The sequence below is a fragment of the Artemia sp. Qi Xiang Cuo genome, chromosome 2, assembly GCF_049724085.1.
Source record: "Artemia sp. Qi Xiang Cuo chromosome 2, ASM4972408v1, whole genome shotgun sequence".
NCBI lineage: Eukaryota > Metazoa > Arthropoda > Branchiopoda > Anostraca > Artemiidae > Artemia > Artemia sp. Qi Xiang Cuo.
Genome location: NC_142795.1, coordinates 7,750,971 through 7,778,308, shown reverse-complemented (window position 1 = coordinate 7,778,308; position 27,338 = coordinate 7,750,971). Strand labels below are relative to the sequence as shown.

At 36.8% G+C, this 27,338-nt stretch overlaps 1 protein-coding gene across 1 annotated transcript in view; it reads left to right on the top strand.

Annotated features, from left to right (window-relative positions):
• LOC148954862 (uncharacterized) overlaps positions 1 to 17,337 on the top strand; it is a 36,323-nt gene extending 18,986 nt beyond the window's left edge. Inside the window, exons 4-5 of the mRNA XM_089107971.1 lie at positions 13,971 to 14,229; positions 17,147 to 17,337. Coding sequence (XP_088964097.1) covers positions 13,971 to 14,229; positions 17,147 to 17,189 — 302 coding nt within the window. The 3' untranslated portion in view covers positions 17,190 to 17,337. The remainder of the gene's footprint in view (positions 1 to 13,970; positions 14,230 to 17,146) is intronic.
• The last annotated feature ends 10,001 nt before the right edge of the window (positions 17,338 to 27,338 follow it).

Genomic DNA, 27,338 nt, shown 5'->3' with positions numbered 1-27,338 from the left:
TTTCTTATTGCTAAAATTCCGTTTTCAGAGTTTCGGTTAGTATTGCGCCAAGTCGCTCCTTATTTACAATTTGTTATCACGAACTGTTTATAAAATATCTTATTCTGATTTTAACAATATTTGAAGTTTTTTTTATTTATATTATACATTTTCATGAAACGGATTTAAAAATTCCTTATATGGTCCTTCCCCTTTATTAGGGCTTCCTGGGGAAATCTTGTTTCAGAGTTCGAGTCAAGCGTACTATTGTAAGGTTTCCTTGTTAGTTAATCAGATAGTTGAGCTTTTGATTCGTCTATTTTTCCATGAGCTCAAGAAACCTTAAGAGTCAACGATCGGGTCCTTTGTTTATAAATACTGAGCTTTAGAAAAGAAAGGTTTGAAAAATCTTTTGTCTGCTAATTGTGTTTATGGAGATTTACTGAAAACTAAAGATATAGCTGAAATTGTGATTTTTATTTAGCTACTGATTTTTTTTTTATACATTTGAAACGAATACATTAAAAAAAAAACAGAAAATATTGACGAACATAATGTCTTTTTAAAACAGTAAAACTGTTTTGTCGAAATTTTTTATAAAAAATAAGCCTGCTGTTTCAAACAGTTCGTGGTAACGAACTGTAAGTAAGGAGCGACCCGGCTCAATGGTAACCGAAACTCTAGAAAACGGGATTTTGATATCAATAGATGCATCAAAAGAATCCGATTTTAATGCTGATTTCAAATATATGAGTTTCATCAAGTTTAGTCCTACCCATCAAAAGTTACGCGCCAGAGAAAATTTGGCGGATTTTCGAAAAAAGGGGGGAAAGACCCCCTACAAGCTATAGAACCTTAATGAAAATCACACCATCATATTCAGCGTATCAGAGAATCCTACTGTAGAGGTTTCAAGGTCCTATCTACAAAATGTGGAATTTTGCATTTTTAGCCAGAAGAAAGATCACGGATGCGTGTTTATTTGTTTGTTTTTTCCCCCAGGGGTGATCGTATCGACCCAGTGGTCCTATAATATCGTGGGAAGGCTCATTGGAACAGAAATTAAAAGCTCTAGTGCCCTTTCTAAGTGACCAAAAAATGGAGGGCAACTAGGCCCCCTCCCACGCTCATTTTTTCCCAAAGTCACCCGATCAAAATTTTGACATAGCCATTTTGTTCAGCATGGTCGAAGATGCTATAACTATGTCTTTTAATCCCCCAAAGTCCTCGGGGGGAAGGCTGAAAGTTATGAACTTTACCCAATGTTAACATATAGTATTGGTTATTGGGAAGTATACAGACGTTTTCAGGGGGGATTTTTTCTGGTAGTGGGGGTGGGGTGGTGGGTCGGGGGTTATATGGGAGCATATATCCATGAAGGAAGTTTTCATGGGGGAAGGGACACTGTTGTGAAGGGGACGCCTGATTTCCCAACATTATTTAAAAAAGAGATAATAAATTAAATAAAAAAAAACAAGTTTTTCTGCATGAAGTAAGGAGCAACATCAAAACTTCAAGCCAGCCGGAAATAATATCTAAAGTATTTGTTTTACTCACTTGTCACTACCCCACTCTTTAAGCCAAAGATTTTTTTAGTAGTTTCATAAGAGCTATTTATTCTAATTAACGGCCTTTGTGATTAAGCGGTCATTATTAAAGAATTGGAACAAAATTCGAACTTTAGCTTAAAGAGCAAGGTATTGACTAGGTGGCGAACCCCTAATATACGTATTAAAAATATATGAATATAGAAGTTCGTTACGTAAGTTAATTCGTAAGTTACGTATATTTATTATTAATAAAAACGTTCGTAAAAAAAATTAAACAACTTTCGAGAAAGCCATTTAACCAAATAAAAGTAAAATTAATATGCAAATTTTGTTTTGATTATTCATTTACGGTGAGCCAAAATCAAAACCTGCATTAATTCAAAAACGTTCAAAAATCAAATAATTAAAAAACAAGGTTTTTTTAACTAAAGTAAGGAACGACGTTAAAACTTAAAACGAACAGAAATTATTCCGTATGTGGAAGGGGCTGCCCCCTCCTCAACGCCTCGCTCTTTAGGCTAAAGTTTGAGTTTATCAGAACTATATTTTTTTTTAAAATAAAAAACTTTAGCGTAAAGAGCGAGGCGGTGAGGAGGGGACAGTCCCTTTAATATACGGAATAATTTATGTTCGTTTTAAGTTTTAACGTCGTTCCTTACTTTCAGTTAAAATAAAACTGTTTTTTTTATTTAATCCTCCCAAAGAGTCATTTGCGCTATCCTCAAAACTAAATAAATAATGTAAATAGAAATTCTAATTCAACCAATAGATTACCTTTACATTTGAAAAGAATGGATATAAAGGGTAGAAATAATTGACAAAAATTAATTCCATTGATTAGTAAAATTGAATTAGTTGTTATAAAAATACTGCTATGGACAAAAATAATCCCTGAAAGTTAGGGTAGTATCTAATTTTAATCATAGGCAGCGCGCTAGCAATACCTCAATAAACAATGATGTGGGCACAATGTATTTTTTTTCTTCATCCTGGCGCTTCGTATCGAAGGAGTTGTCGTAGAAACTTCGAAAAGGGCTATTGCGATTGAAAATTGAAGTGGTTAGTGCTCTTTTTAATAGTCGAAAGTGATTGGAGGGGAACTAGCCCCCCCCCGCAGGCCCATCATTCCCCAAAACACGTTCAATAAAAATTTTGAGTTAGCCATTTTGTTCAGCGTAGTTGATTTCCAGATAGAAAATATGTTTTTGAGGAGGACACTCCCCCACAACCCTCAGAGCAAGGGTTTTAAGTTATGCCCTGAGGGCATTTAAAGTTTTTCAACAAGGCGTGGTCGTTTAAACTTAAAAAAAGGCTCATTCGATTGGAAATTTGAAGGGCTAGTACCCTTTTTAATAGTCAAAAGTGATTGGAAGGCAACTAGCCCCCCCACCCCCTCCATTCCCCCAAACAAATCCAATCAAAATTTTAAGATAACCATTTTGTTCAGCGTAGTTGATTTCCTGATGGAAAATATGTTTTTGAGGAGGACACTCCCCCACAACCCTCAGGGCAAGGGTTTTAAGCTATGCCCTGGGGGCATATAAGGTTTTTCTAGAAGGCATTGTCGTAGAAACTTAAAAAAATGCTCATTCGATTGGAAATTCAAAGGGCTAGTGCCGTTTTAATAGTCAAAAATGATTTGAGGGCAACTAGTCCCCCCACGCCCATCATTTCCCCAAACAGATTCAATAAAAATTTTGAGATAGCCATTTTGTTCAGCGTAGTTGATTTCCAGAAAAAAATGTTTTTGACGAGGACACTCCCCCACAGCCCTCAGGGCAAGGGTTTTAAGTTATGCCCTAGGGGCATATAAGGTTTTTAAAGAAGGTGTTGTCGCAGAAACTTCAAAAAAAGCTCGTTCGACTGGAAATTCAAAGGGCTAGTGCCCTTTTTAATAGTCGAAAGTAGCCCCCCCCCACGCCCATCATTCCCCCAAACACATCCAATACAAATTTTGAGATAGCCATTTTGTTCAGCGTAGTTGATTTCCAGATAGAAAATATATTTTAGAGGAGGACACTCCCCCACAACCCTCAGGGCAAGAATTATATGTTATGCCCTGGAGCCATATAAGGTTTTTATTGAAATCTTTGTCTTAGAAACCTAAAAAAGAGCTCATTCGATTAGAAATTTAAAGGGATAGTACCCTTTTCAATAGTCGAAAGTGACTTGAAAGCAACTAACCCCCCTCTCACGCCCACCTTTTCCCTAAACACATCCAATCAAATTTTTAGACAGCAATTTTATTCAACGTAGTTGAAAGTTTTGGAAATTAGGTCTTTAAGGATGACAATCCCTCCCCAACAGCCCTCAGGGCAAGGGTTGTAAGTTATGCCCTGGGGCATATAAAGTTTTTATTGAAAGCGTTGTCGTAAAAAACTTCAAAAGGGCTCATTCAATTGGAAATTGAAAGGGCTAGTGCCTTTTTTTAATAGTTGAAAGTTATTGGATAGTGACTAATGCCCCTCTCACGCCCACCATTTTCCAAAACACATCCAATCAAAATTTTGAGATATGCACTTTGTTCAACGTAGTTTAACGTTCTGGAAATTAGGTCTTTTAGGATGAGAACCCCCTCAGATCCCACAGTGCAAGGGTTGTAAGTTATGCCCTGGTGACATATAAGGTTTATATAGAAAGTTTTTGTATAAATCATAGGACCCACGATCGCGCTGCATAATTAAAGAACGGGGACACTCGAGAACGAGACAAGAAAAGGGGACCAAGTAAAGATTATAACACTCCCCCACATCCCTCAGGGCAAGGGTTTTAAGTTATGCCCTGGGGGGGGCATATAAGAACGATTTTGGCACAATGTATTATTTATTAATTTTTTCCTTTAGAGCAGGGCACTTCGTATCAAAGAAGTTGTCGTAGAAACTTCAAAAACCGCTCATTCAATTGGAAATTGGAGTGGCTTTCGCCCTTTTCAATCGTCGAAAGTGATTGGAAGGCGACTAACACCCCTTCCACGCCCACCATTTTCCGTAACACATCCAATCAAAATTTTGAGATATCCATTTTGTTTTGCGTAGTTGATTTCTAGATAGAAATTATTTTTTTGAGGAGGACAGTCCCCCACAGCCCTCAGGGCAAGGGTTGTAAGTTATGCCCTGGGGGCATATAAGGGTTTTTATAGAAGGCGTTGTCGTAGAAGCTTTAAAAAGGCTCATTCGATTGGAAATTCAATGGGCTAGTGCCCTTTTTAATAATCGAAAGTGATTAGAGGGCAACTATCCCGCCTCTCACGCCCACCTTATCCCCAAACACATCTAATCAAAACTTTGAGATAGCCATTTTATTCAACGTAGTTTCAAATTCTGGAAATTAAGTCTTTGATGATGACAACCCCCCCCTTCAGGGCAAGGGTTGTAAATTATGCCCAGGGCCATATAAGGTTTTTATGTAACGCGTTATCGTAGAAACTTCAAAAAGGGCTCATTCGATTGAGAATTTGAAATAGCTAGTGCCCTTTTTAATAGTCGAAAGTGATTGGAGGGAACTAGCCCCCCCCCCCACGCACATCATTTCCCCAAACAGGTCCAATGAAAATTTTGAGATAGCCATTTTATTCAGCATAGTTGATTTCCAGATAAAAAATATGTTTTTGAGGAGGACACTTCCCCACAACTCTCAAGGCAAGAATTGTAAGTTATGTCCTGTTGCCATAAAAAGTTTTTAAAGAAGGTTTCGTCGTAGAAACCTCAAAAAAACTCATTCGATTGGAAATTCAAAGGGCTAGTGCCTTTTATAATAGTCGAAAGTGATTGGAGGGCAACTAGCCCCCCACCACGCCCATCATTCCCCCAAACACATCCAATAAAAATTTTGAGATGGCCATTTTGTTCAGCGTAGTTGATTTCCAAATAGAAAATATATCTTTGAGGAGGACACTCCCCCACAACCCTCAGGGCAAGGATTATAAGTTATGCCCTGGGGGCATACAAAGTTTTTATTGAAATCTTTGTCGTAGAAACATGAAAAAGGGCTCATTCGATTTGAAATTCAAAGGGATCGTACCCTTTTCAATAGTCGAAAGTGATTTGAAAGCAACTAACCCCCGTCTCACGCCCACGTTTTCCCCAAGCACATCCAATCAAAATTTTCAGATAGCCATTTATTTCAACGTAGTTGAAAGTTTTGGAAATTAGGTCTTTAAGGATGACAACCCCTCCCCCAACAGCCCTCAGGGCAAGGGTTGTAAGTTATGCCCCGGGGCATATAAAGTTTTCATTGAAAGCGTTATCGTAGAAACTTCAAAAGGGGCTCATTCAATTCGAAATGTAAAGGGCTAGTGCCGTTTTTAATAGTTGAAAGTGATTGGATAGTGACTAATGCCCCTCTCACGCCCACCATTTTCCAAAACACATCCAAACAAAATTTTGAGATATCCATTTTGTTCAACGTAGTTGAACGTTCTGCAAATTTGGTCGTTTAGGATTATAATCCCTTCAGAGCCCTCAGTGCAAGGGTTGTAAGTTATGCCCTGGGGGCATATAAGGTTTAAATAGAAAGTTTTTGTTTAAATCATACGCAGCAGGATCGCGCTGCCTAAGTAAAGAACGGGGACACTCGAGAACGAGACAAGAAACGGGGACTATGTAAAGAGGAGGACATTCCCCCACAACCTTCAGAGCAAGGGTTTTCAGTTATGCCCTGGGGGGCATATAAGAACGATGTTGGCACAATGTATTATTTATTAATTTTTTTCCTTTAGAGCAGGGCACTTCGTATCGAAGAAGTTGTCGTAGAAACTTCGGAAAGCGCTCATTCAATTGGAAATTGGAGTGGCTTGTGCCCATTTTAATAGTCGAAAGTAATTGGAAGGTGACTAACACCCCTTCCACGCCCACCATTTCCCGAAACACATCCTATCAAATTTCTGAGATAGCCATTTTGTTCAGCGTAGTTGATTTCTAGATAGAAATTATGTTTTTGAGGACAGTCCCCCCAGCCCTTAGGGCAAGGGTTGTAAGTTATGCCCTGGGGGCATATAAAGCTTTTTATAGAAGGCGTTGTCGTAGAAACTTTGAAAAAGGCTCATTCGATTGGAAAATCAAAGGGCTAATGCCCTTTTTAATAATCGAAAGTGATTAGAGGGCAACTATCCCGCCTCTCACGCCCACCTTTTCCCCAAGCACATCTAATCAAAACTTTGAGATAGCCATTTTATTCAACGTAGTTTTGAATTCTGGAAGTTAGGTCTTTTTGGATGACAACCCCCCCCCCCACAACCCTCAGGGCAAGGGTTGTAAATTATGCCCAGGGGGCATATAAGGCTTTTATATAATGCGTTGTCGTAGAAACTTAAAAAAAAGGGCTCATTCGATTGGAAATTGAAATAGCTAGTGCCCTTTTTAATAGTCGAAAGTAATTGGAAAGCAACCAACACCCCTTTCACGCCCACCATTTCCCCAAAAGATAGCCATTTTGTTCCACGCAGTTCAAAGTTCAGGAAATTATACCTTTGAGCAGGACACTCCACCCACAGTCTTCAGGGCAAGGGTTATAAGTTATGACCTTGGGGCGTATAAGGTTTTCATTGAAATCTTTGTCATAAAAACCTGAAAAAGGGCTCATTTGATTTGAAATTCAAAGGGCTAGTGCCCTTTTAAATAGTCAAAAGTGATTTGAAGGCAACTAATCCCCTCTCACGCCCATCTTTTCTCCAAACAAATTCAATAATATTTTAGATAGTCATTTTATTCAACGTAGTTGAAAGTTTTGGAAATTAGGTCTTTAAGGATGACAACCCCTCCCCCCCCCGCAACCCTCAGGGCACGGGTTGTAAGTTATGCCCGGGGGGTTGTATAAGGTATTTATTGAAGGCGTAGAAACTTCAAAAGGGCTCATTCAACTGGAAATTGAAAGGGCTAGTGCCTTTTTTAATAGTTGAAAGGGATTGGAGGGCAACAAACGCCTCTCTGACGCCCAGCAATTTTCCAAACACAACCAATAAAAGTTGTCAGATATCTATTTTGTTCAACTTAGTTTAAAGTTCTTGAAATTAGGTCTTTTACGATGAAAACCGCATCAGAGCCTTCAGTTCAAGAGTTTTAAGTTATGCCCTAGGGGCATATAAAGTTTATACAGAAAATTGTTATAGAAATTTCAAAAAGGCCTAATTTGATTGGAAATTGAAATTTCCCTTTTTAATAGTCGAAAGTGAATGGAGAATAATTTCCCCAAAAACATTCAATCAAAGTTCAAAGATAGCCATTTTGTTCAACCTAGTTGAAAGTTCTGGAATTTATGTATTTAAGGATGACAAACCCCCCAGAGCCCCAAGGGCAAAGGTTTTAATTTCTGCCTTTGGGGCATATAAGGTTTTTATAGATAGAGTTGTCGTAAAACTTCAAAAGGGGCTCATTCAATTCGAAACTGAGAGGGCTAGTGCCCTTTGTAATAGTAGAAACTAATTTGAGGTTAACTAACCCCCCTCTCACGCCCACCATTCATCGAAACACATCCAATCAAAATTTTCAGATAACCATTTTGTTCAACGTAGTAGAAAGTTCTTGAAATAAGGTCTTTAAGAATGACCCCCTCCAGCATTTGATTGGCTCATTTGATTGGAAATTGAAAGGGCTAGGGCCATTTTTAATAGTTGAAAATGATTGGAGAGCGACTACAGCCCCTCAAACGCCCATCATTTCCCCAAACACATCCAATCAAAATTTTGAGATGGCCATGCTGTTTAACGTAGTTTAAAGTTCTGGAAATTCAGTCTTAGAGGATGACAACCACCCTAACAGACCTTAGGGTAAGGGTTGTAATTTATGCCCTGGGGGCATATAAAGTGCTTATAGAAAGCGCTGTCGTTTCCAAAAGGGCTCATTCGATTGGAATCGAAAGGCCTAGTGCCCTTTTTAATAGTCAAAAGTGATTGGAAGGCTTGACATTTTCATAGTAAAGATCGAAGTGGGTATAATGTATTATTTGTTGTTGTTGTTGTTGTTTAGACCAGGGCCCTTCGTATCGAAGGAGTTGTCGTGGGAATTCCAAAAATGGCTCATTTGATTGAAAATAGAAAGGGCTGATGCCCTTTTTAATAGTCGGAAGTGATTTGAAGGCAACTAATCCCTCTTCCACTCCCACCCTCCCATCCCAACCCACCCAATTCTGCTCTTAAAATTTAACCAAATCAAAATAGCGTAAGTGTATCCAAGCTATCAAAGAAAGTAAACATATTTTTTTGCGAATGGTATCAAGTTTTCCATTTCAGGTCAACTAGAAGAGGTATGAAACTAAATTAAACAGTACTATTTGTGTCCAGATTTTTAAAAGGGTGTATGTTGTTAAAAAATGCTGAAAATTTTTCTCCAGCATACAAATAGCAGGCCAAACTATAAAGTCATAAAAAACGAAAAGATTTAAAGTGTTATTTTCTTTTTCCCTGAAAAGACTATGTCAATATAAAACGAACTGAAATTAATTTAAAAAACTTTTCCACATAATAATTTTTTCAAAGAAAAGTAAAGAACTCCATTAAACAAAAAATGAGCAAAAATAAAATCAAATAATCTACCAAGCGTGAAACTACCACAAATCAGCATCGATAAGTAAATGAAATCCAAAACGAGAAATTACGAGAAAAACGAGAAAAATAGAAATTACAATAATTAACCGAGTCAAACTCAAAACGAGCAGAAATTAACATAAGTTATGAAAGTAAAAACATTTATATTTTTTCAGTAAAGTGCAAATTTTGTTCTGGCCTTGGGAAGGCTTTAGAGGTTTTGCGCTCAAATTATGTTAATATCTGCTCGTTTTGAGTTTGACTCGGTTAATTATTGTAATTTCTGTTCGTTTTGGGTTTCATTCAAAAAGTTTTTTAAATTAATGTTAGATTAAAGAATAAAATACTACTAACAACTCATAGCAGCACCAAGCCGCCTTTGGAAAACACAGCTACGCACGCTCCTCCTCCATCTCAATATATTCAAGGCCTCCTTCTTTACAACCTCACAGGAAGTTCCATTTCCCTTAAATCTTTCTTTACGATATCCTTCCACCCCAATCACGGAAGACCTGCTTTCCGTTTAGCCCTAGGCGGTTGTCCGAAAAAGGATAATCTTTGGTAGTATAGGTTCTGAAGCATGGGCACTCCGAAAAACAGAGGAAGATTTTCTAGATGCTGCTTGAAAAATAAAACTGCATAAAACACATTTTGCTTTCAGTGAAGTTCAAACGACACTCCAGCCTTTTACAGTTGTGTGATTAGTTATAGCTGGTATTGTTGCTGTTTTTTTTCAGTGGAAATTTAAAGTTCCTATTCCCCTTTCAAGGAACAAAAGATCACCCCACAGCAAGAGGGCCGATCTCTGCTATCTGTTCCCCAAGATCGTATTTTTGGCTCGAATAGAGCCAAAATACGATTCAGCTGAAACTCTGGAATATCAACACGTGCGTTGTCACGTTTATTCAGATAACAACTATTAATCGAACATCTTGAGCAGTGGCACCAATTCACAGAATTTTAGGGGGAAAAGCAAAACTTATTGTTCAAAATCTAGAGAAGGAGGGGGGAAATTTTCTTCAATTTATAGTTTTTCAATGAAAATGCCATAAAAAAGGAATGCTTCAATGTATCTGCTAAAAAAGGTATTTTTTACAACCTGGGAAGAGCCAAAATGATTAAAGGGGCAAATACCCTCTTGCTCCCCCTCTCTGAAAAAAAGAATTTTTTAATGTATCTGCTAAAAAAAGGTATTTTTCGCAATCTAGGAAGAGCCAAAAAGATTAAGGGGACAAATGCCCTCTTGTTCCTCCTCCCTGATTCACGCCCATGATCTTGTAATTGTAAAAAGGCCATTAGCCGTAAAAAGATATAGAAATAATATGCTCAAAAATAAGATTAAAAAAAAAAGAAATAAACACTTAGGAAGAAAACTAACCAAACAAATTGTCTGGTATGAACAGGGCTTATTCGACATTTTAAAAGCCATATGGCTATAAAGCTGATCAGTAACAATCAATCAACCTGAATGCATGAATTTTATTATTCATTAATGACTATGCTTGACAATAAAAAATGGATTGAAGAAAAATGAAAAGAAATTACCATAGCACAAGAACTGAAATTAATGAAGTCTTAAATTAATACTTCACTGATCGAAAGAGTATCGAACGAAAATAACTCAGTGCACAAGAAAAAACCTCTGCATAGTGCTCGCAGCATAAATGTGTATACGAATATATATCCGTATATAGATTTAAGCTGTAATAGTGCTGCTGCTGACCAACGCTTTGTACATACCATGCTCTTCGTCGGTCAAGGGGCTTGACCTGCTTGAGAAACTTCTCCCTCCTGATCGTGATCGCAACAAAGAGATCGCTGAAATCATAGAGTACTGATTTCTGGTGTTTTTTTTCCACCAAAGTTGGAGGGAAGGGAGACTAAGCATGGATTTTTCAAACAAGTTAAACGCCCTATGGGTCGCATTTTCCTTATCTGCAATGAATATGATCTGGATAGGCGACAGGGCTAGAATATGAAGGGTAGCGAAAGAAAATTCTACCCAAATTTGACGGTAATTTAGGCACACCCAAGACAAATCATTCCATATGTTTTTCCAACATTGTGTTTGAAATCATTTACTAGACCAAATCGTGTGGCTTTAAGGTTAAACCCAAATGGCAAGCTAAGTAAGCCATTGATGCTGCTGCGGTAACTATATTACTTCCTCGTGTAAATGTAACAGGTACGATAAAAAAAGATAGGTTTACGGCATTATGTTATAGGTGGTTTATGTCTCTGTATTGTGTGTTTAAATCGAAGCCACGAAAAATTTAAATAAGCACTTTTTCCACCAGTGATCAACAAGTGAAATGACATAATTTTTATACAATCCTGAAAAAGGGTTTTTGCTCCAATTAGCCATGGCTTGATGGCGCAACTTGGTTTTGATATTTTACTATTCTGATTTAACATATATTACTTTCTGGTGTAAATGTAACAGGCACGATCGAAAAAGAGACGTTTACAGTATTATTTTACAGGTGGCTTATGTCTTTGTATCAAACAGTTCGTGGTAACGAACTGTAATTAAGGAGCGACCCGGCTCAATAGTAACCGAAACTCTAGAAAAAGGGATTTTGATACCAATAGATACATCAAAAGAATCAGATTTTAATGCTTATTTTAAATATATAAGTTTCATCCCATCAAAACTTACTATTTTATAAAACTAAATTTAGTCCTACCCATCAAAACTTACGTGCCTGAGCAAATTTGGCTGATTTTCGAAAAAAGGGGGAATACCCCCTAAAAGTTATAGAACCTTAATGAGGAATTTTGCATTTTTTGCCAGGAGAAAGATCACGGATGCGTGTTTATTTGTTTTTTTGTTGTTTTTTTCCCCAGGGGTGATCGTATCGACCAGTGATCCTAGACCAGTGATCCTAGAGGGAGGGCTCATTGGAACGGAAATTTAAAGTTCTAGTGCCCTTTTTAAGTGACCGAAAAAATGGAGGACAGCTAGGCCCCCTCCCACGCTCACTTTTCCCTAAGTCTCCCGATCAAAATTTTGAGTTAGCCATTTTGTTAAGCATGGTCGAAAATATGATAACTATGTCTTTTAGGATGACTTAATCCCCCGAAGTCCCCGGTGGGAGGGCTGAAAGTTATGAACTTTACCCAATGTTAACATATAGTAGGCTATTGGTTATTGGGAAGTATACAGACGTTTTCAGGGGGGGATTTTTCCGGTAGGGGGGGGGGTCGGCGGTTATGTGGGAGGATCTTTCCAGGGAGGAATTTTTCATGGGGGAAAGTACATTGCTATGAAGGGGGTGCCGGACTTCCCAGCATTATTTAAAAAAAGATCAGATATTAAATATAAAAAAACAAGTTTTTCAACTGAAAGTAAGGAGCAACATCAAAACTTAAAAGAACAGAAAATATTACGTATATGATTGGGTTCACCCCCTAGTCTTTAAGCCAAATACCTAGTCAATACCTCGCTCTTTAAGCCAAAGATTTTTAGTACTTTCATAAGAGCTATTTATTCTTATTAACGGCCTTTATGATTAAGGGGTCATTTGTAAAGAATTCGAACAAAATTAGCGTTAAGAGCAAGGTATTGACTAGGGGGCGAACCCCCTAATATACGTATTAAAAATATATGAATATAGAAGTTCGTTACGTAAGCTAATTCGTAAGTTACGTATATTTTATTACTAATGAAAACGCTAGTAAATAAAATTAAACAACTTTTGAGAAAGCCATTTAACCAAATAAAAGTAAAACTAATATGTATATTTTGTTTTAATTATTCATGTACGGCGAGCAAAAATCAAAACCTGCATTAATTCAAAAGCGTTCAAAAATTAAATAAAAAAAAGAGTTTTTTTTAACTAAAGTAAGGAGCGACGTTAAAACTTAAAACGAACAGAAATTATTCCGTATATGAAAGGGGCTGTCCCCTCCTCAACGCCTTGCTCTTTACGCTAAAGTTTGACTTTCTCACAACTCTATTTTCTTAAACAATAAAAAACTTTAGCGTTAAGAGCGAGGCGTTGAGGAGGGGACACCCCCTTTCATATACGGAATAATTTCTGTTCGTTTTAAGTTTTAACGTCGCTCCTTACTTTCAGTTAAAAAAATTTGTTTGCTTACTTAATTTTGTTTCTAAACCGAAGCCACGACAGATTTAAATAAGCATTTTTTCCTTTCGGACGGCTCCCTATATACACTGCAGATAAAGAGTAAACATAGTGAATAATACTTGGTTTATTCAATTAGGACAAAATACAAGTGGAACGCAAAAAAAAAAAAAAAACGCAACATAAACACAGAGCAACATAATATTACAGTACAAGAAACAAACACAATTTGGCCTATTAAACGACAAAAACGAAGCGCTAAGTAGACAGGTAAGTAAATAAAAAAGGAATAAGGCTAAAGGCCGTAAATTGGACAATCGTGCCACTGTGCTGCTTAAGCGAAACAGTAATATCAGCTAATATCAACAGTAATATCATGATATTACTGTTTGATATTACAAACAGTAATATCATGTTAATATCGAAACAGTAATAAAACTCCGTCATCAGGAGTGTTACTGCTAATGAAGCTCACTGCATATGTGACCGAAATATCTAGTATTTTTTGTGAAATTTTATTACTTTTTGTGAAAATCACTGTCTATTAAAATGATTTGATCCCTATTTGAACTTTTATTTATTTATCAAAGTGGTAGACGTAGCAGAACTTACAATATCTAGAATGAAAATTAATTCTACGAACCTCCTTCAAATCATCCGGTCTATAATGACGTATTAATGTCAGATTTAGGGCCTAATACAAGTTTCAGCAAACTAGCAACCATCAAACTGTTCGTTTTCTCACCTTTTAGTACTTCATCTTCTTTTCTTACGTCTTTATCGTCAAACCATCATATACATATAAGTTTTTCTAATTATTGTCCTTCATTCCAGGTGAAAAACCTCACAAATGTGTTGTGTGCCTCAAAGCATTTTCTCAGTCCTCGAACCTCATCACACACATGAGGAAACACACTGGATATAAGCCATTCGGCTGCGGTCTTTGTGAGAAAGCTTTCCAAAGAAAAGTTGACCTTAGAAGACACAGAGAGAGTCAGCATCCGAGTTTAGCACACCTGCCTCTGCCACCTCCGCTCCAGTTTCACCAACGATCTTCGGACAGAGAAGTTTCTCCGTCAGACATCAGTGACAGGTATATATCTACAAAAACTATTTTTCAAGAGAACTCTAACTTTGCTTGTATGACTTTTTGTTAGGCTATTGCAAAGCAATATTGAGAACCATGGCTGCCAAATCGAATAACTTTAAGTCTTTTGGACAAATTTCGCACCTATGTGATACCGGGAACTCAGATCTGAAACAGATAAGTATTTTTTGAAAAGCGGGATTTATTCGACAAAAAAAAGTTATTAACTATTTTTCTACGGATTTTCACCACACAAAACATTTTTTCTTATTTACAAATAATGTTTTTACCTTTTCATTTCAAACAGGACTGGAAGTAGGTACTTACAAAAGATTTTGTTATGGGGCCAACATCGAGGGGTGGGGGGGTGAATTAATGGTACTTGTCGGTTATTGGAAACACACCCAAGAAGCGAATTTAGGCTAATCCTAAGGAAAAATAACAAAACATGATGATAAAATAATACTTTAGAAACAAAATTATGGAAACCTAATCTAACCCAGCCTAACCCAAACTAACCTTACCCCATCCACACCCCTAATGTGCAAATATAGCCCAAATTATTCAACTTCAAAGCATTTTGTCTAAGTCTAATGCATTGTATCATCCTCCACTGGTTTTTGTAGCTATGAAACCGGTTTTCTGAGATGTAACCTGTGTGTAATTCTCGAATGTGTTTCCAATAACCGACAAGTACGGGGTTAATTCCTCCTTTACGCAAAGATTCCTTTGCCTATCTAAAAAAATTCCGATTATTTAATGCCGCTCGGCTTTCCTACTATTTCATCCTTTTACGTAAAAAAAAACGTTAAAACCGTGGAAATTACAGCACCAATCCACTTGACATTCCCATCAAACTAATTAAAACCTTCTTGCAATATCTTCTAATCTCATTGTTTTTAGTTTACAATGAAACTCCCTCTATCTGGTAAATTCCTCAATTGTTGGACATAGGGTTTGATTACCCTTGTGAAAGAGAAAAGTAACGAACAGTGCTTTTCTGGTGCTCAACCCATTCCACTTAAGCTCGTCTTCTAAACCTGTATGAAAACTGTCTGAACTGGCTGGTTGAAAAAAAAACATATTCTAAATGTTTACCTTAAATGACATATGCTCTACTTGTACCGTACTTGTACTTGTACCCCTGCTAGCCTATAAGAATTCGTATCTCTTAAATCAGGTCTGATTGTGCCATGGAAACAAAGCTTTGAGACGTCAAAACTTATAGTTCAATAATCCTTAATTACTCATAAAACACTACATAACACTCACTACCTTCATCACTTCCTGGACACATAAAGTAATAAGCTTGAAAAGTCTAATGCAGGCTCAATCTTGTAGTGGTGGACTTATATTTGATGAAATTAATCATAATATGCTGTTAGATAAACTTTCCTTAGAATTTAAAGTTCAGCCATATTTAATCTCAATAATTGGATCTTTTCTTTTTAGTAGAGCCCAAGCAGTTAAAGTCCTCAACATAAATGTTTTAAACCCCTCAACAACAACACATGTTGATTTTTTTTAAATAATACATTGGACATCTTCGAATATATATAAGATAAAGCTATTAGTAACGATGTATCAAAGGTCAGAATGAGCTTCCTGAAAAACGTCCCTTCTTTTGTTCACCCTGTTCCCCCTGAAATGTACTATAGAAGGCTTGGGGGCTAAAATGTCACATAATTATTACTGTAATGACATAACTATATAATTTAGAGGGCTATTTGACTTACCAACCATATTTTAATCGATATTCGTAACATTGCTAATTTGAATCAATCTTCGAAAATTTGAAAGCCATTGCATTCTCTCGCAAAATTGCAGAGGTATAACTGATTGCTAAATTACATAATTTTTTATAGGATTTATGCAATTAGAAAGCAAGGATCTTAACCAACAGACGATAAATATAGTGATCGATTCCTACTTGCCCCTTCTGTAACCACAGGGAATCATTTACTTATTGGTCATGCGTACTACTGGCATTGAGCGCTGTTATATATAGAAGCAAAGTGAGAGAGAGGGCTTTTAGAAATATGCTTATTGAATTGAAATTAACTTTGATTATTTCGTGGCCCTAGAGCGAAATTGTCCTATTTCGTAAGATACTACATTTTGGGGATCTTCTGCCATTTTGAATTTTTTTCCCACTCTTTCGAAGAGTATATGTGGAGATTCTATGTGGTCCTTCTGTTGTTTTATTCTAATCAACGTTTAATTCTTGGAAAATTTTGAAATTTGTATTTTGACATTTATTCTAAGGAACTTTATTTTTATTGCTTTATTCTAAGAAAAACTAATTTTATTATAATTAACATGTCTGCAATTTTTTTTTGTAGCGAGGGAAATCATCCCACGGGCAAATTATCCTATTCCACCTCTTTGTTTTTTTTCTATTATTAATGGCTGAAGATAAAGCTAGCTGATGGAGCATTTCAAAAGAAGCGTTCGAAATCTTTCATCGTCTTTTTCTCAGAATGAGGTTTCGAGCAGATGGTCCTCAATTCACATTTCAGTTCACGATTCTTGATTATTAGCTCTCAGTTCACAATTATCCTGGGTATGCCAAGTTACCGACCTCAGGTATATGCAGTATTGCGTATATGTCATTGGCAGAAGTATCATAATTGAAACTAAACAGAGTCCGATCGAATTTTAGGGATTAAAAAAAATAAAATTGAACCAAAATTGGCATACAATACAATCGGAGTAAAAATTGTTGAGAGGGTGATAAATTTTACGATCTAAACGAACTTTGCTGATTGAGTGGCTGAGCGCATAGGAGATGAGGTACAAGCAATATCTCTGAAGACACTTCAGCAGGCCAACAGCTTTTGTATATTTTGACTATTAACTGTCATTGACTTTAGCTAGTTTTATTTTACTAGTACAACTATAATTGTCATACTTTTTATTCTAGGCTGTCTAGTCAAGAATTATTTTCAGTGAAAAGAAGCTACTAGATTCGACAAAGCGTGAAACAACGTCAACTAGTTACTCTCCTTTACCTGGACCAAAAAGCTTGTTGGTCATTTTTTTCTTATATTATACATTTTGCGATTCTTACTGTGCCTTTTGTTCCTGAATAACAAATAAAAGTCAATCTAGTCCATTCAATAATGGCTTAAAATTTTTTAAGTTTTTATTTTATACTTTAGTTTGCATGAAATTAAGAAAAAAAGTTTTTCAGCGAAAATTGAAAGTCAGTACTAGACATTAAAGCGAGCAGAAATTAGCCTGTTTTATAAAATCAGACATAAAGGAAACTAGACCTCGGATGTCAAGCCCTACGAAGCGTTACAAAAGCTTTGACCCACGGGTCATATGCAGCAAGTTTGTTTGATAACTGACCTGAAATTCTCGTAAAGGCTGTTACAAACATATTTCGGTAACATGTACGGCATGATGTCCCAACGAAAAAATTGTTCAAATAAAGCCCCTACTCCCCTTCCTACAAATGCCCCCCACTCCCCCATCCTACAAATTATTGACCAGGTGATGGTCACAGAAAGGCAACTCAGTGACAATTAGTCAACTCTTTCTTTCCGAAACATTGGTCAAAATCCGACAACCCATTATTTTATATATCCTGATGACAAGGGTAGACATCCTAATGACAAGTGTTAAAGAACCCCCTTCTCCCCCCTCCCAAAGGGGTCCAAATGAGCCCAGATTCCGAAAAGGCACGTTTACGATACTAGCTTTTATTTTCAAAGAGTGTTGAAAATTTGAATGCCTATTCTAAAAGATGTGTTGACAACAAGAGATAGGATTGTCCACCCTTATTTCACAGAGGTGTAGAATTGGTCATTGTTCAGATCCAACGAGTCCTTCAAGTAAATGTCCTGATGACAAGAACTTTGACACTCGTTCCCTGACATAGGTTTGATGATGTACGATTTCCCAGAAGTAGGATACTTATTCCTACTACCCACCAGGTTCTGTTGAGATTTGACAACCAGTTCTGGTGAATGTAGCAAAGAAAAGAGTTTAAGGACCTACACCCCTAAAGAGATAAAGGAGGTTAAAAAAACAAACAGAACAAGAGGAATAACTATGACACTGTCTCTCTTGCAGCCAAGTTTGTCTGAGGTCCAATAAACCCTTTTCCAAAAAAAAAAACTGATAACGGGAATTCAAGAGCCCTCCCATCTTCTTTCTGTACAAAGGATAGCCTTTTCCTAAGCATGCATAAAGAGGGGCCTTTTGCAATGTGTGCCCCCTCCATATTTCAAGAGGTTAACAATTTTACTATAATTTCTTGTATCTTCAGTATAATAGGCAAATTTCGGTTTTTCTTATTATTGAGCAGGGGAGAGGGTTCATAATAATATTTTTAGGTTTGTTCGTTGGAGAAAGCCGTGTGACCAGCTTTTTATCGGGAAAGCCGTTTTTATCGGGATTTAGCTTCGCATTCATTTTTTATGATTCTAGGGGAACGATGTTGGAATACCCACAAGAAGACTTTTTTGCGGGGGGAGGGGGTAAAAAAATAAGAAAACTAATTTTATTTCATTACTTGAAAAAAATACCCAGAAATTCTTGAAAACTTAGGATTTTTGAGGGGGACAGTGTCCCACCGCCTAGCGTCCCCGAAATAATGAGTATTCTAGGAAACACTGTCCCCTTTGTCATGTTCAAATAGTTGGAACGAGGGGGCTGGACCTGACTCAGCACACAGGGTATTTTTAGATCGTCAAAAAAGGCTCAGACGTATTTTTAATGACAATGGGCAAAAGGCAGGGGAAAAGTAAGCCAAAGGCATTAAATCTGTGGAATAGTTAAATACAGAAGTTGGAAAGAAAACAAAAATGGACCAATACGAAAAGGGAAGATCACAATGAATCAATACAAAGATAATAATCTCCTGTGCCCCTTTAAAGGTGACGCATTTCTGCATAGCCTATGTTTTGTATTTCCATGGATGTGAGGTTTTCCTGAAAAAAAAACCGTCTTGTAAGTTTTGGTTGTTATGTGACATTGGTTGTCCTGTCAGAAAACTTGAGTTTCAAGCAATCCGGGACTAGATTTATTGTAAATTAATATGCTAAAACTTCAGCTTCATTGGCACCCAATCTGACACATCGAAGTTAATTGCTCCGTTTGGTGAATCTTTTGGAATCAGCACCCGCTGACCAACTGTTGACGGTAGCAGTTGGCAATCGAATTATTTCGTGTACTTTAGCATGTGCCGGACAACATGATTGATGCTTTAATATGGGGTCAGCAGCCAAGTTATTTTCAAGGGGCATATGTAACTAACATGGTATTTGATGATCTAATGATTGAACTATAAACCGAGTTTCTTCATAAAACGATTTGGTGTTTTCAAGAACAGATTAAAATACAATTTGGATTTTCCCAAGTTCTAATGAATTGTTTAATGAGTGAATACGTCGCTGATATGATTTTTTTTTTTTTTTTACATTGTCAATGAACTTTTATCAATAATATCTTTTTTCTGAATCCTCCCCTTACACTGAGACAAATTTGTAAAATAACATGTTACATGATATTTTTAAACTGGGGGCGTAGCTTCAGTATTTGTGTTAGGGGGGGCAAGAGGGGGTGCTATTGAAGTAATTACTATTCAGGCGGTAGCGAAGAAAAGTAACTATTTTACAAACACGTTACACGGTGAATTAAAAAAAACTATGCAAAACATTATAAACAAAACACACGCGTTGAACAGTCATGAACATAAGTTCTGGTGCTTGGCTTTTTACTAAAATTGTCAGCAAATGAGTTTTTCACTGCAGACTTCACTGCAGACGACGGTAGTACAGCGTAAACAAGCTTTCGGGTGGGCGAAGGTAAATGTCGTGTACTCTAGTTTATCCAAAGCCATCGAGGCCACCGAAGCCACGTATAGGCCACAGAGGACACTCGATTAAGAGCACCCCGAACGATCCAATGGTAATGTCAATGCATTGGGTAAGGTAAATGTCGTATACACTCGGCTTTTTCAGCCAGATTCACCAGTAATACTGCAGTACATATCCCCTCTCCAATTCCCCTATCCCCACGCCCAGCACAGGATGTTCAATCAAATAATTGAACCAAGCTTTATTCTAATAGTCATTTTGCTCGTAATTTTGAATGGATTTTGACTTAAGGTTTAATTTGTTGTACTAAACTTTTAATATACGTGATTTATTGAAATTATTTAGGATTTTTATTAAATTAATTCATTTTTGGGTTCGCAAATTTATGTTAATAAACAGCACTGATTCCAGGGGGCCACACAAAGCCGAAACAAAAATCATAGGCAACGCAATAGCACTGTCTAAGTAAAGATGCAAGATAAGTCTAAGTATTACACACAGATTGTGTAACATTATATAGTGACCTATTCCGCACAATTAAATTTGAAAATACTCGAAAAAGTTGAAGTTAGAATTAAAAATTACCAGGGATGCTAACTGGAAGGTAGAGTTTACTCTTAAAGTTTAAAAATTATACGCTCCTTTTTATCTTTGTTTAAAAACGAATTCTATAAAAATTACACAAAACTTTTTCTTGCATAAATCAGGGTATGGGGTATGAGGGATATACATTTCCGGAGGGGGGTCACACTGAATATCGTTTTTATGTATTTTCGATTGAATCGAATACTATACATCGTTTTTATGCATATCGTTTTAATTATTTTCGTTTTATGTAAATAATTCCCTTCACAAGCAAAACTCTGTCTCCTAGTGATGCATGATAAAACTGATATTAATAGAAAAATAGAATGGGTTGGTACCTCTTATATGTGCACACAAAATGCTGAAACTGTGAGGAAAATAAAAATATTTTGTTTAAATTCAATTTTTTCTATTCTCGGAGGACATTTCGTATTCTTCAATGATTCCATTGCTGTCATATTTACAGATGTAGAGGGTGTATTCATTTCCACTTTAAATAGCACCTTAAATATCAGGGGGAAAATTGACCTGAGCAAATGTGGCGAAACAGGAAACAGAACATTTTTCAATTTTGCAATTAACTAGGTTCACATTTTTACTTGATGATAAGGTTTCAAAAGCAGTATATTTGGGAAAATATTAATATGGAACATATTATGAAGCGTAATGGGCGCCTATTTTTCTCGTTTTCCTTGTGTTAAAACGAGCTTGGATTGATTATAAAAATTATCTGCTCAAATTAAAGAGCAAATTCGACTTAAAACGAGCAACAATTTTAAAGCTACGTAATAAATCATAATTTTTTCAAATTACTGGGGGGAAGCTGCCCCCTCTTCCCCCCAATGACGCCACTGTGTAAATCCCAATAATTTGGTCAAAATCTGAAAATTCAGGGGGGGGGATTTATTTTGCGGCATATTTTTCACTTTATCAATTTTTCAACAAAACACAAAAAATTTAATTTTTCAATGAAAGTATCCCCCAAACAGATATTTTCCTAAATCTAGGATGAGTGCAAAAATTTAGGGGGGAAGCCCCATCCGATTGAAACAACTGCCCCCAGTGACCTAACTGGACTCCTTTTGTTCCAGGTAAGTCTATGGATCTCCCTTCAAAAATAGCAAAAACAATAAAGACGGTAAAAGCAACTTAGAAGAATAACAGGTACTTATCGATTATATAATAAACAATCGAGAAGTGAAGTTTGGTTAATGCTAATGAAAACAAACAAAATATGATGAAAACATAATAGTTTAGAAACAATTTTGGGCTAAATATTTGCATATTAGGGGGGAGGGATAAAGCAGAGCATATGCTAAATACGTAACCTAACCTAACCAAAATACCAACTAAATAATTAAGTAAAATATAGCTACAATTTATTTTCCAACAAAACCAGAGCCAATTGTGTGGTATAAAGAAGTTGCTGGACAAGTTTCTTGTGTCATTTTTGCATCATTCGCGATCGAAATTCTCGAGTGTAACCGATAAGTACCGAATAACAAGATCGATGAAGGCAGGCAGTTGAAGACATCAATAATATTAATATGCAAATTTTTCGTTTCGTTCCACTGCTTATTTTGCTGTAAAACCACTAGTAATTGGTTTGAAAGTAAAAATACGAAAACGAAAATCCCACTATAAGTCAAGGTTACTGGAAAAAGCTAATGCAACTAGACTGATTATTTAATATCAGAGACGTACCCAGAAATCATTTCGGGGGAAGGGCCATAATAAACCGGGTGGGGGGATAACAAATTTTCTTTATAATTTTAATGTGACGTACCCAGATATTTAAGATAATTTAGCATATCGGGGGAGGGGGAGGGGGTAGCTAGAGGATCCCTCTACTACGTGCGTCCCTGTTTGAGATACTATGATATTAAGTACTGGACGTCTTGTCAATTTCGTATTTTTTTAATGTTATAGGTACGAAAGATAATTTTTTTTAAAACATATTTTGTTTTCAGTAAAGCGAAAATGACGCTCTTGCCTTCACAAGGCTTAGGGGGCGGTATCCCTACTCCTGTTCATGATGATCTTCTTTGGTTTTAAAATTGAGTTGATTATTCATTTTCGTTAGTGTTAAGTCCCCGTGCTTTATTTTTTTTAAAACACTTCGGTACTTGTTAAGAATCCAGTAAACATGTGAAAAGTGAAGTTTCGTTAATGCCAATGAAATAAAATAAAGTATAATAAAGTATAATAGTTTAGAAACAAATGTGGGCTATAATTTCGCACATTAGTGGGGAGGGGGGGGGTAAAGCATAGCATATATTTAATGTGTAACCGAAGCAAGATACCTGTTTTTGTCGCTTTAACCCCCAAAAAGTTAATTTCTAAATCTTTTTCCCGGAGTGAGCCGTATCTCAAAAGCAGCGGAAACCTGTTTTTCATTAGGATTTCATATGATTCTAGATGCAGTTCTCCACGTGTTACTGGATTCTTAACAAGTACCAACACTTCTTTTCAACAGGCTCCGTCATAATTCTCTATGGGGCAGGGGGGCAACTGTCCCTCCCAGTGTAAACCTCTATTTAGGTCCTTTCTATATGCCTTTTTATCCTGGCAGATGTGATGGTTTACGTAAATTCCAAAGATAGACGATAAACGTTGGTACATGGTCTTTATTAAATAACGTGAGAATACACACAGAGAAAATAAGGTAGCACAAGAACAACTAGCTACGACGAAAGCGAGAGATGGACTGCCTTTAGAAATGAGCGAAGAATGTAACTTTCCTGGAACGGAAGTTCCAGGCCTGGGAACGACCACTTTCCCACGACTAGCTTTAGTCCCAAGAGCTCCCCCCTGGACCGCTATTGTTGACACATAAATCCCCAACTAACTACAAAAGGAGAGACCCGGAAAAGCTTCTCGAATTGATGTTTAATACTTTACAGATTCTCCCCCCTGTTTTTAGTTAAATTTTCCAAATTTGGCTTATCCCCTTCTCATTAAACCCCCAAACTTTAATTAAATTCAAAACATTCCCTTCCCAAATTATTCACTTCTCACCTACTAACATTCTACAGCATGAACTAGTAAACAATTACATAATATAAACACTACACAATACTTGCATAAGTAAATACTTACATAGTATAAACGAACCACACTAACAACCGTAGTCGAAAACTGGATATTTTAACACTTCATTTTTCTTTGTATACTTTAAAATAGACTTGTTCCCCATCTCCTGAATTTGACGAGGACAAGGAAAGTTGGGATTATGTATAAACTTTGAATTAGGGCAAAAGGAATGACCGGGAAAGGCTAATTAATCCTGAAAATACCAGCGACAAATAAATGAAATTGCAGAAACTCTAAAAATCATACCATGCAGCAATGACGTTAAGATATTATTCCCAATAAAATCCTCGGGGTTTTATTGCTGCGGAACGCCTCGGTTTAGACCTATTTGGTTTTTCTCTACAACTTGTGGTTCGACAAATGGCAGTACTACTGTTGATATCTCTACATAACTATTAGCGCTACGCAAAAAAACCCATCCCGTGAGGCATCAACCTCATCTCGCGAGATATTACAACCAGCTCCCTCTACCTGGGTAGCCAAACCGCCCTGCGTGGCATCAGTAACATCTCGCAGTGCAACAAAAAAAAAACAAAAAAAAACCATCCCGTGAGGCATCAGTACCATCCCACGGGACCTCAAAACCAGCTCCCTTTTCCTGGGTAGCTAAACCGCCCTGCGAGGCATCAGTACCATCTCGCAGTGCAACAAAAAAAACCATCCCGTGAGGCATCAGTACCATCCCACGGGACCTCAAAACCAGCTCCCTTTTCCTGGGTAGCCAAACCGCCCTGCGAGGAATCAGTACCATCTCGCAGTGCAACAAAAAAACCATCCCGTGAGGCATCAGGAACTTCACACGTGACATGACAACCCGCGCCCTGGTCCTGGGTATCCTAACCTCCCTGCGAAGACTCAGTTCCATCTCGCAGTTCAACAAAAACCCATCCCGTGAGGCATCAGTACCAACCCACGGGACTACAAACCAAGCTCCCTTTTCCTGGGTAGACAAACCGCCCAGCGAGGACTCAGTACCATCTCGCAGTGCCTTTTCATTATCATTGAGTTCAAATTTCACCCTCGTCAGCGCAGAAAGAAATTCATCGGAAAAAGAAGACGTGTCTCCTTTCCCCACTATCTGTTCTATCTGTTCATATTGTATTGCAACCTTATACGCATCACCTAACCAAAAAAAAAATTCTGCACTATTCTCTAACAAATACCGTTTGTAGGACGGTCTGATCCACTCCTTGAATAAATTTAGAGCAAATCTTCCAAGAACTGCACCATCATCCCTGGCTTATAAGGACACCCTAAATGACCTTCCTAATTTTTGCATCCTTCTATAGAATAGATAAACCCTTTCATCCTTAAATTGAGCCACGCCTACAAACTCTGCAACCATTTTGCCTACTATTGTGCCTGGGGCATATACTACAAGTAATCCGCCTTTTAAACTTGACAAATTTATAATCGAGGGATCCAGATTCCCAAAAAATGAGCGAAACAAACCATGGGCCAAAAATGACGCAAAGCTTTTGAATCAGACCAATTTAACAACAACTGAAATTTTTGTAACTTTGCAACAAACTCAATTTCTGTAACTTTGTAACAAATTTTGTAACAAATTTAATTATTTTTCCACTTTCTGACTTTGTGAGTGGCGTTATTACTAAAAAAAAAGGGTCAATTAGCGATCCTATTACTTGGGATTGTTGAGGCTGTTCTATTGGAGGATTAATTGGGGTGGTGCTCAGGGGAGTTGGAGGGTTTGTTGGGACCCATGTCTTGATCTTTTGAAGGTAATCATAAAGTTCATCTTGATCGAAATTAGGATCATTTGAGTCAAATAAAAGAGGTGGAAATATGCCATCTCCCCTCCACTGTTTTACAAAATCAAAAGCAACCTTTTTGTTATATCTAGTTTCCGCCGGATCGAGAATAGGAATAAAAACTGACATATTGAGATTAAAATTTGAAAAGCAGTTATTCTAAAAATTTAAATATTTGTTTTAAACACAGTTCTTTAATTACGGACGCCAGATTTTGGGCAATAAACTTCACCTTTAACAACAATAAAATAAAATTTAACTGGGTCTAATAAAATTTACTGGGTTGTTTAGTCGTGCTAAATCACTTACGAAAGGTCGTCTGTCTTACATCTAATTGTAGTTGGTCTCAATTAAATCACTAGCGTCAAATGGAGTCACAATTGAGAATTAATCTTCGTTTATAGAATTAAAACATTTAAATTTTTTTTGTAAACTGTAAATTATAGATCACACGTCAACTTTATAAAATCATGTAAAAAAAAAAACCAAACGTAAAATGGCTAAGTGAAGGTAGAAATGAACCGGAGACTCTCAGTTGTAGAAATTTGAATTACTATGTAGAAGCTCTCGCGAGGAAATCCATATTAGGCATTGTGGAACAGCCGATTTCAAAATGTTCATTTAAAAGTAAGTGTTTCTTAAAAATTCTCTTTGAATATAAAAAATGTCAATACGCAGTAACATTTCTACGTATTATCCTAAGTCTTTTTTAATCTTTGCGGCTCAATATCACAAGTAATGTTGTTAGCGGGTGACATATCTCTTCAATATTTTGCCAGTATTTAGCGTAAGATGTCCTAAATACTTACAAAGGTCACTCAAATGTCACTTGGTGGTTTTCCACTAGTGATATATGCTCCACTAGTCTTAACCGCTTGCCACCACTCTGTAAACTGGATATTTAGGTCCTTTCTATATGCCTTTTTATCCTGGCAGATGTGATGGTTTACGTAAATTCCAAAGATAGACGATAAACGTTGGTATAAGGTCTTTATTGAATAACGTGAGAATACACATAGAGAAAATAAGGTAGCACAAGAACAACTAGCTAAGACGAAGGCGAGAGATGGACTCCCTTTAGAAATGAGCGAAGAATGTAACTTTCCTGGAACGGAAGTTCCAGGCCTGGGAACGACCACTTTCCCACGACTAGCTTTAGTCCCAAGAGCCCCCCCCTGGACCGCTATTGTTGACACATAAATCCCCAACTAACTACGAAATGAGATACCGGGAAAAGCGTCTCGAATTGATGTTAAATACTTTACACCAGCCCCACTGAAACTTAGTTTCTTCCAAAATCTTGTCAAGACTATGGTAAACTTGCATAATTCAAACATCAACAGAAACAGATCAATTTTTTTTGTATATATTTATCTTTATAGTACTATTAAGTACCTTTATAGTACTTTTATAGTATTAAATAGTACCTTTATCAGGGTTGCCACCCTGGCCTGAAAGAATTTACTAAATCTGAAAGGAAAAATTTACTAAATCGCATATGTTTTTACTAAATGGTCAAAAAAAAAAAAATCTGAGTATTTCAATCATCGCACCATCAATCATCGATTTTTACTATAGGAGGATAATCAATGGGATTTTCACAATCTTTTTTCCTTTTTTTTTCTTTTTTTCTCTTTTCCTCTTTTCTCTGTCTTTTCCTCTTTTCTTTCGTTTTCATAGTATGATTGAAAGTTCTGGAAACTTATAGTAGCCCTAATATCTAACGTAATCGAAATCAGATTTTGTAATGAGTGGACCCTAATTTTCCCCCCCTGAATTCATGGAAAATAACGATAAGTTTGTTTACTATAAATCATGACTTTTTACTAGATTCCGG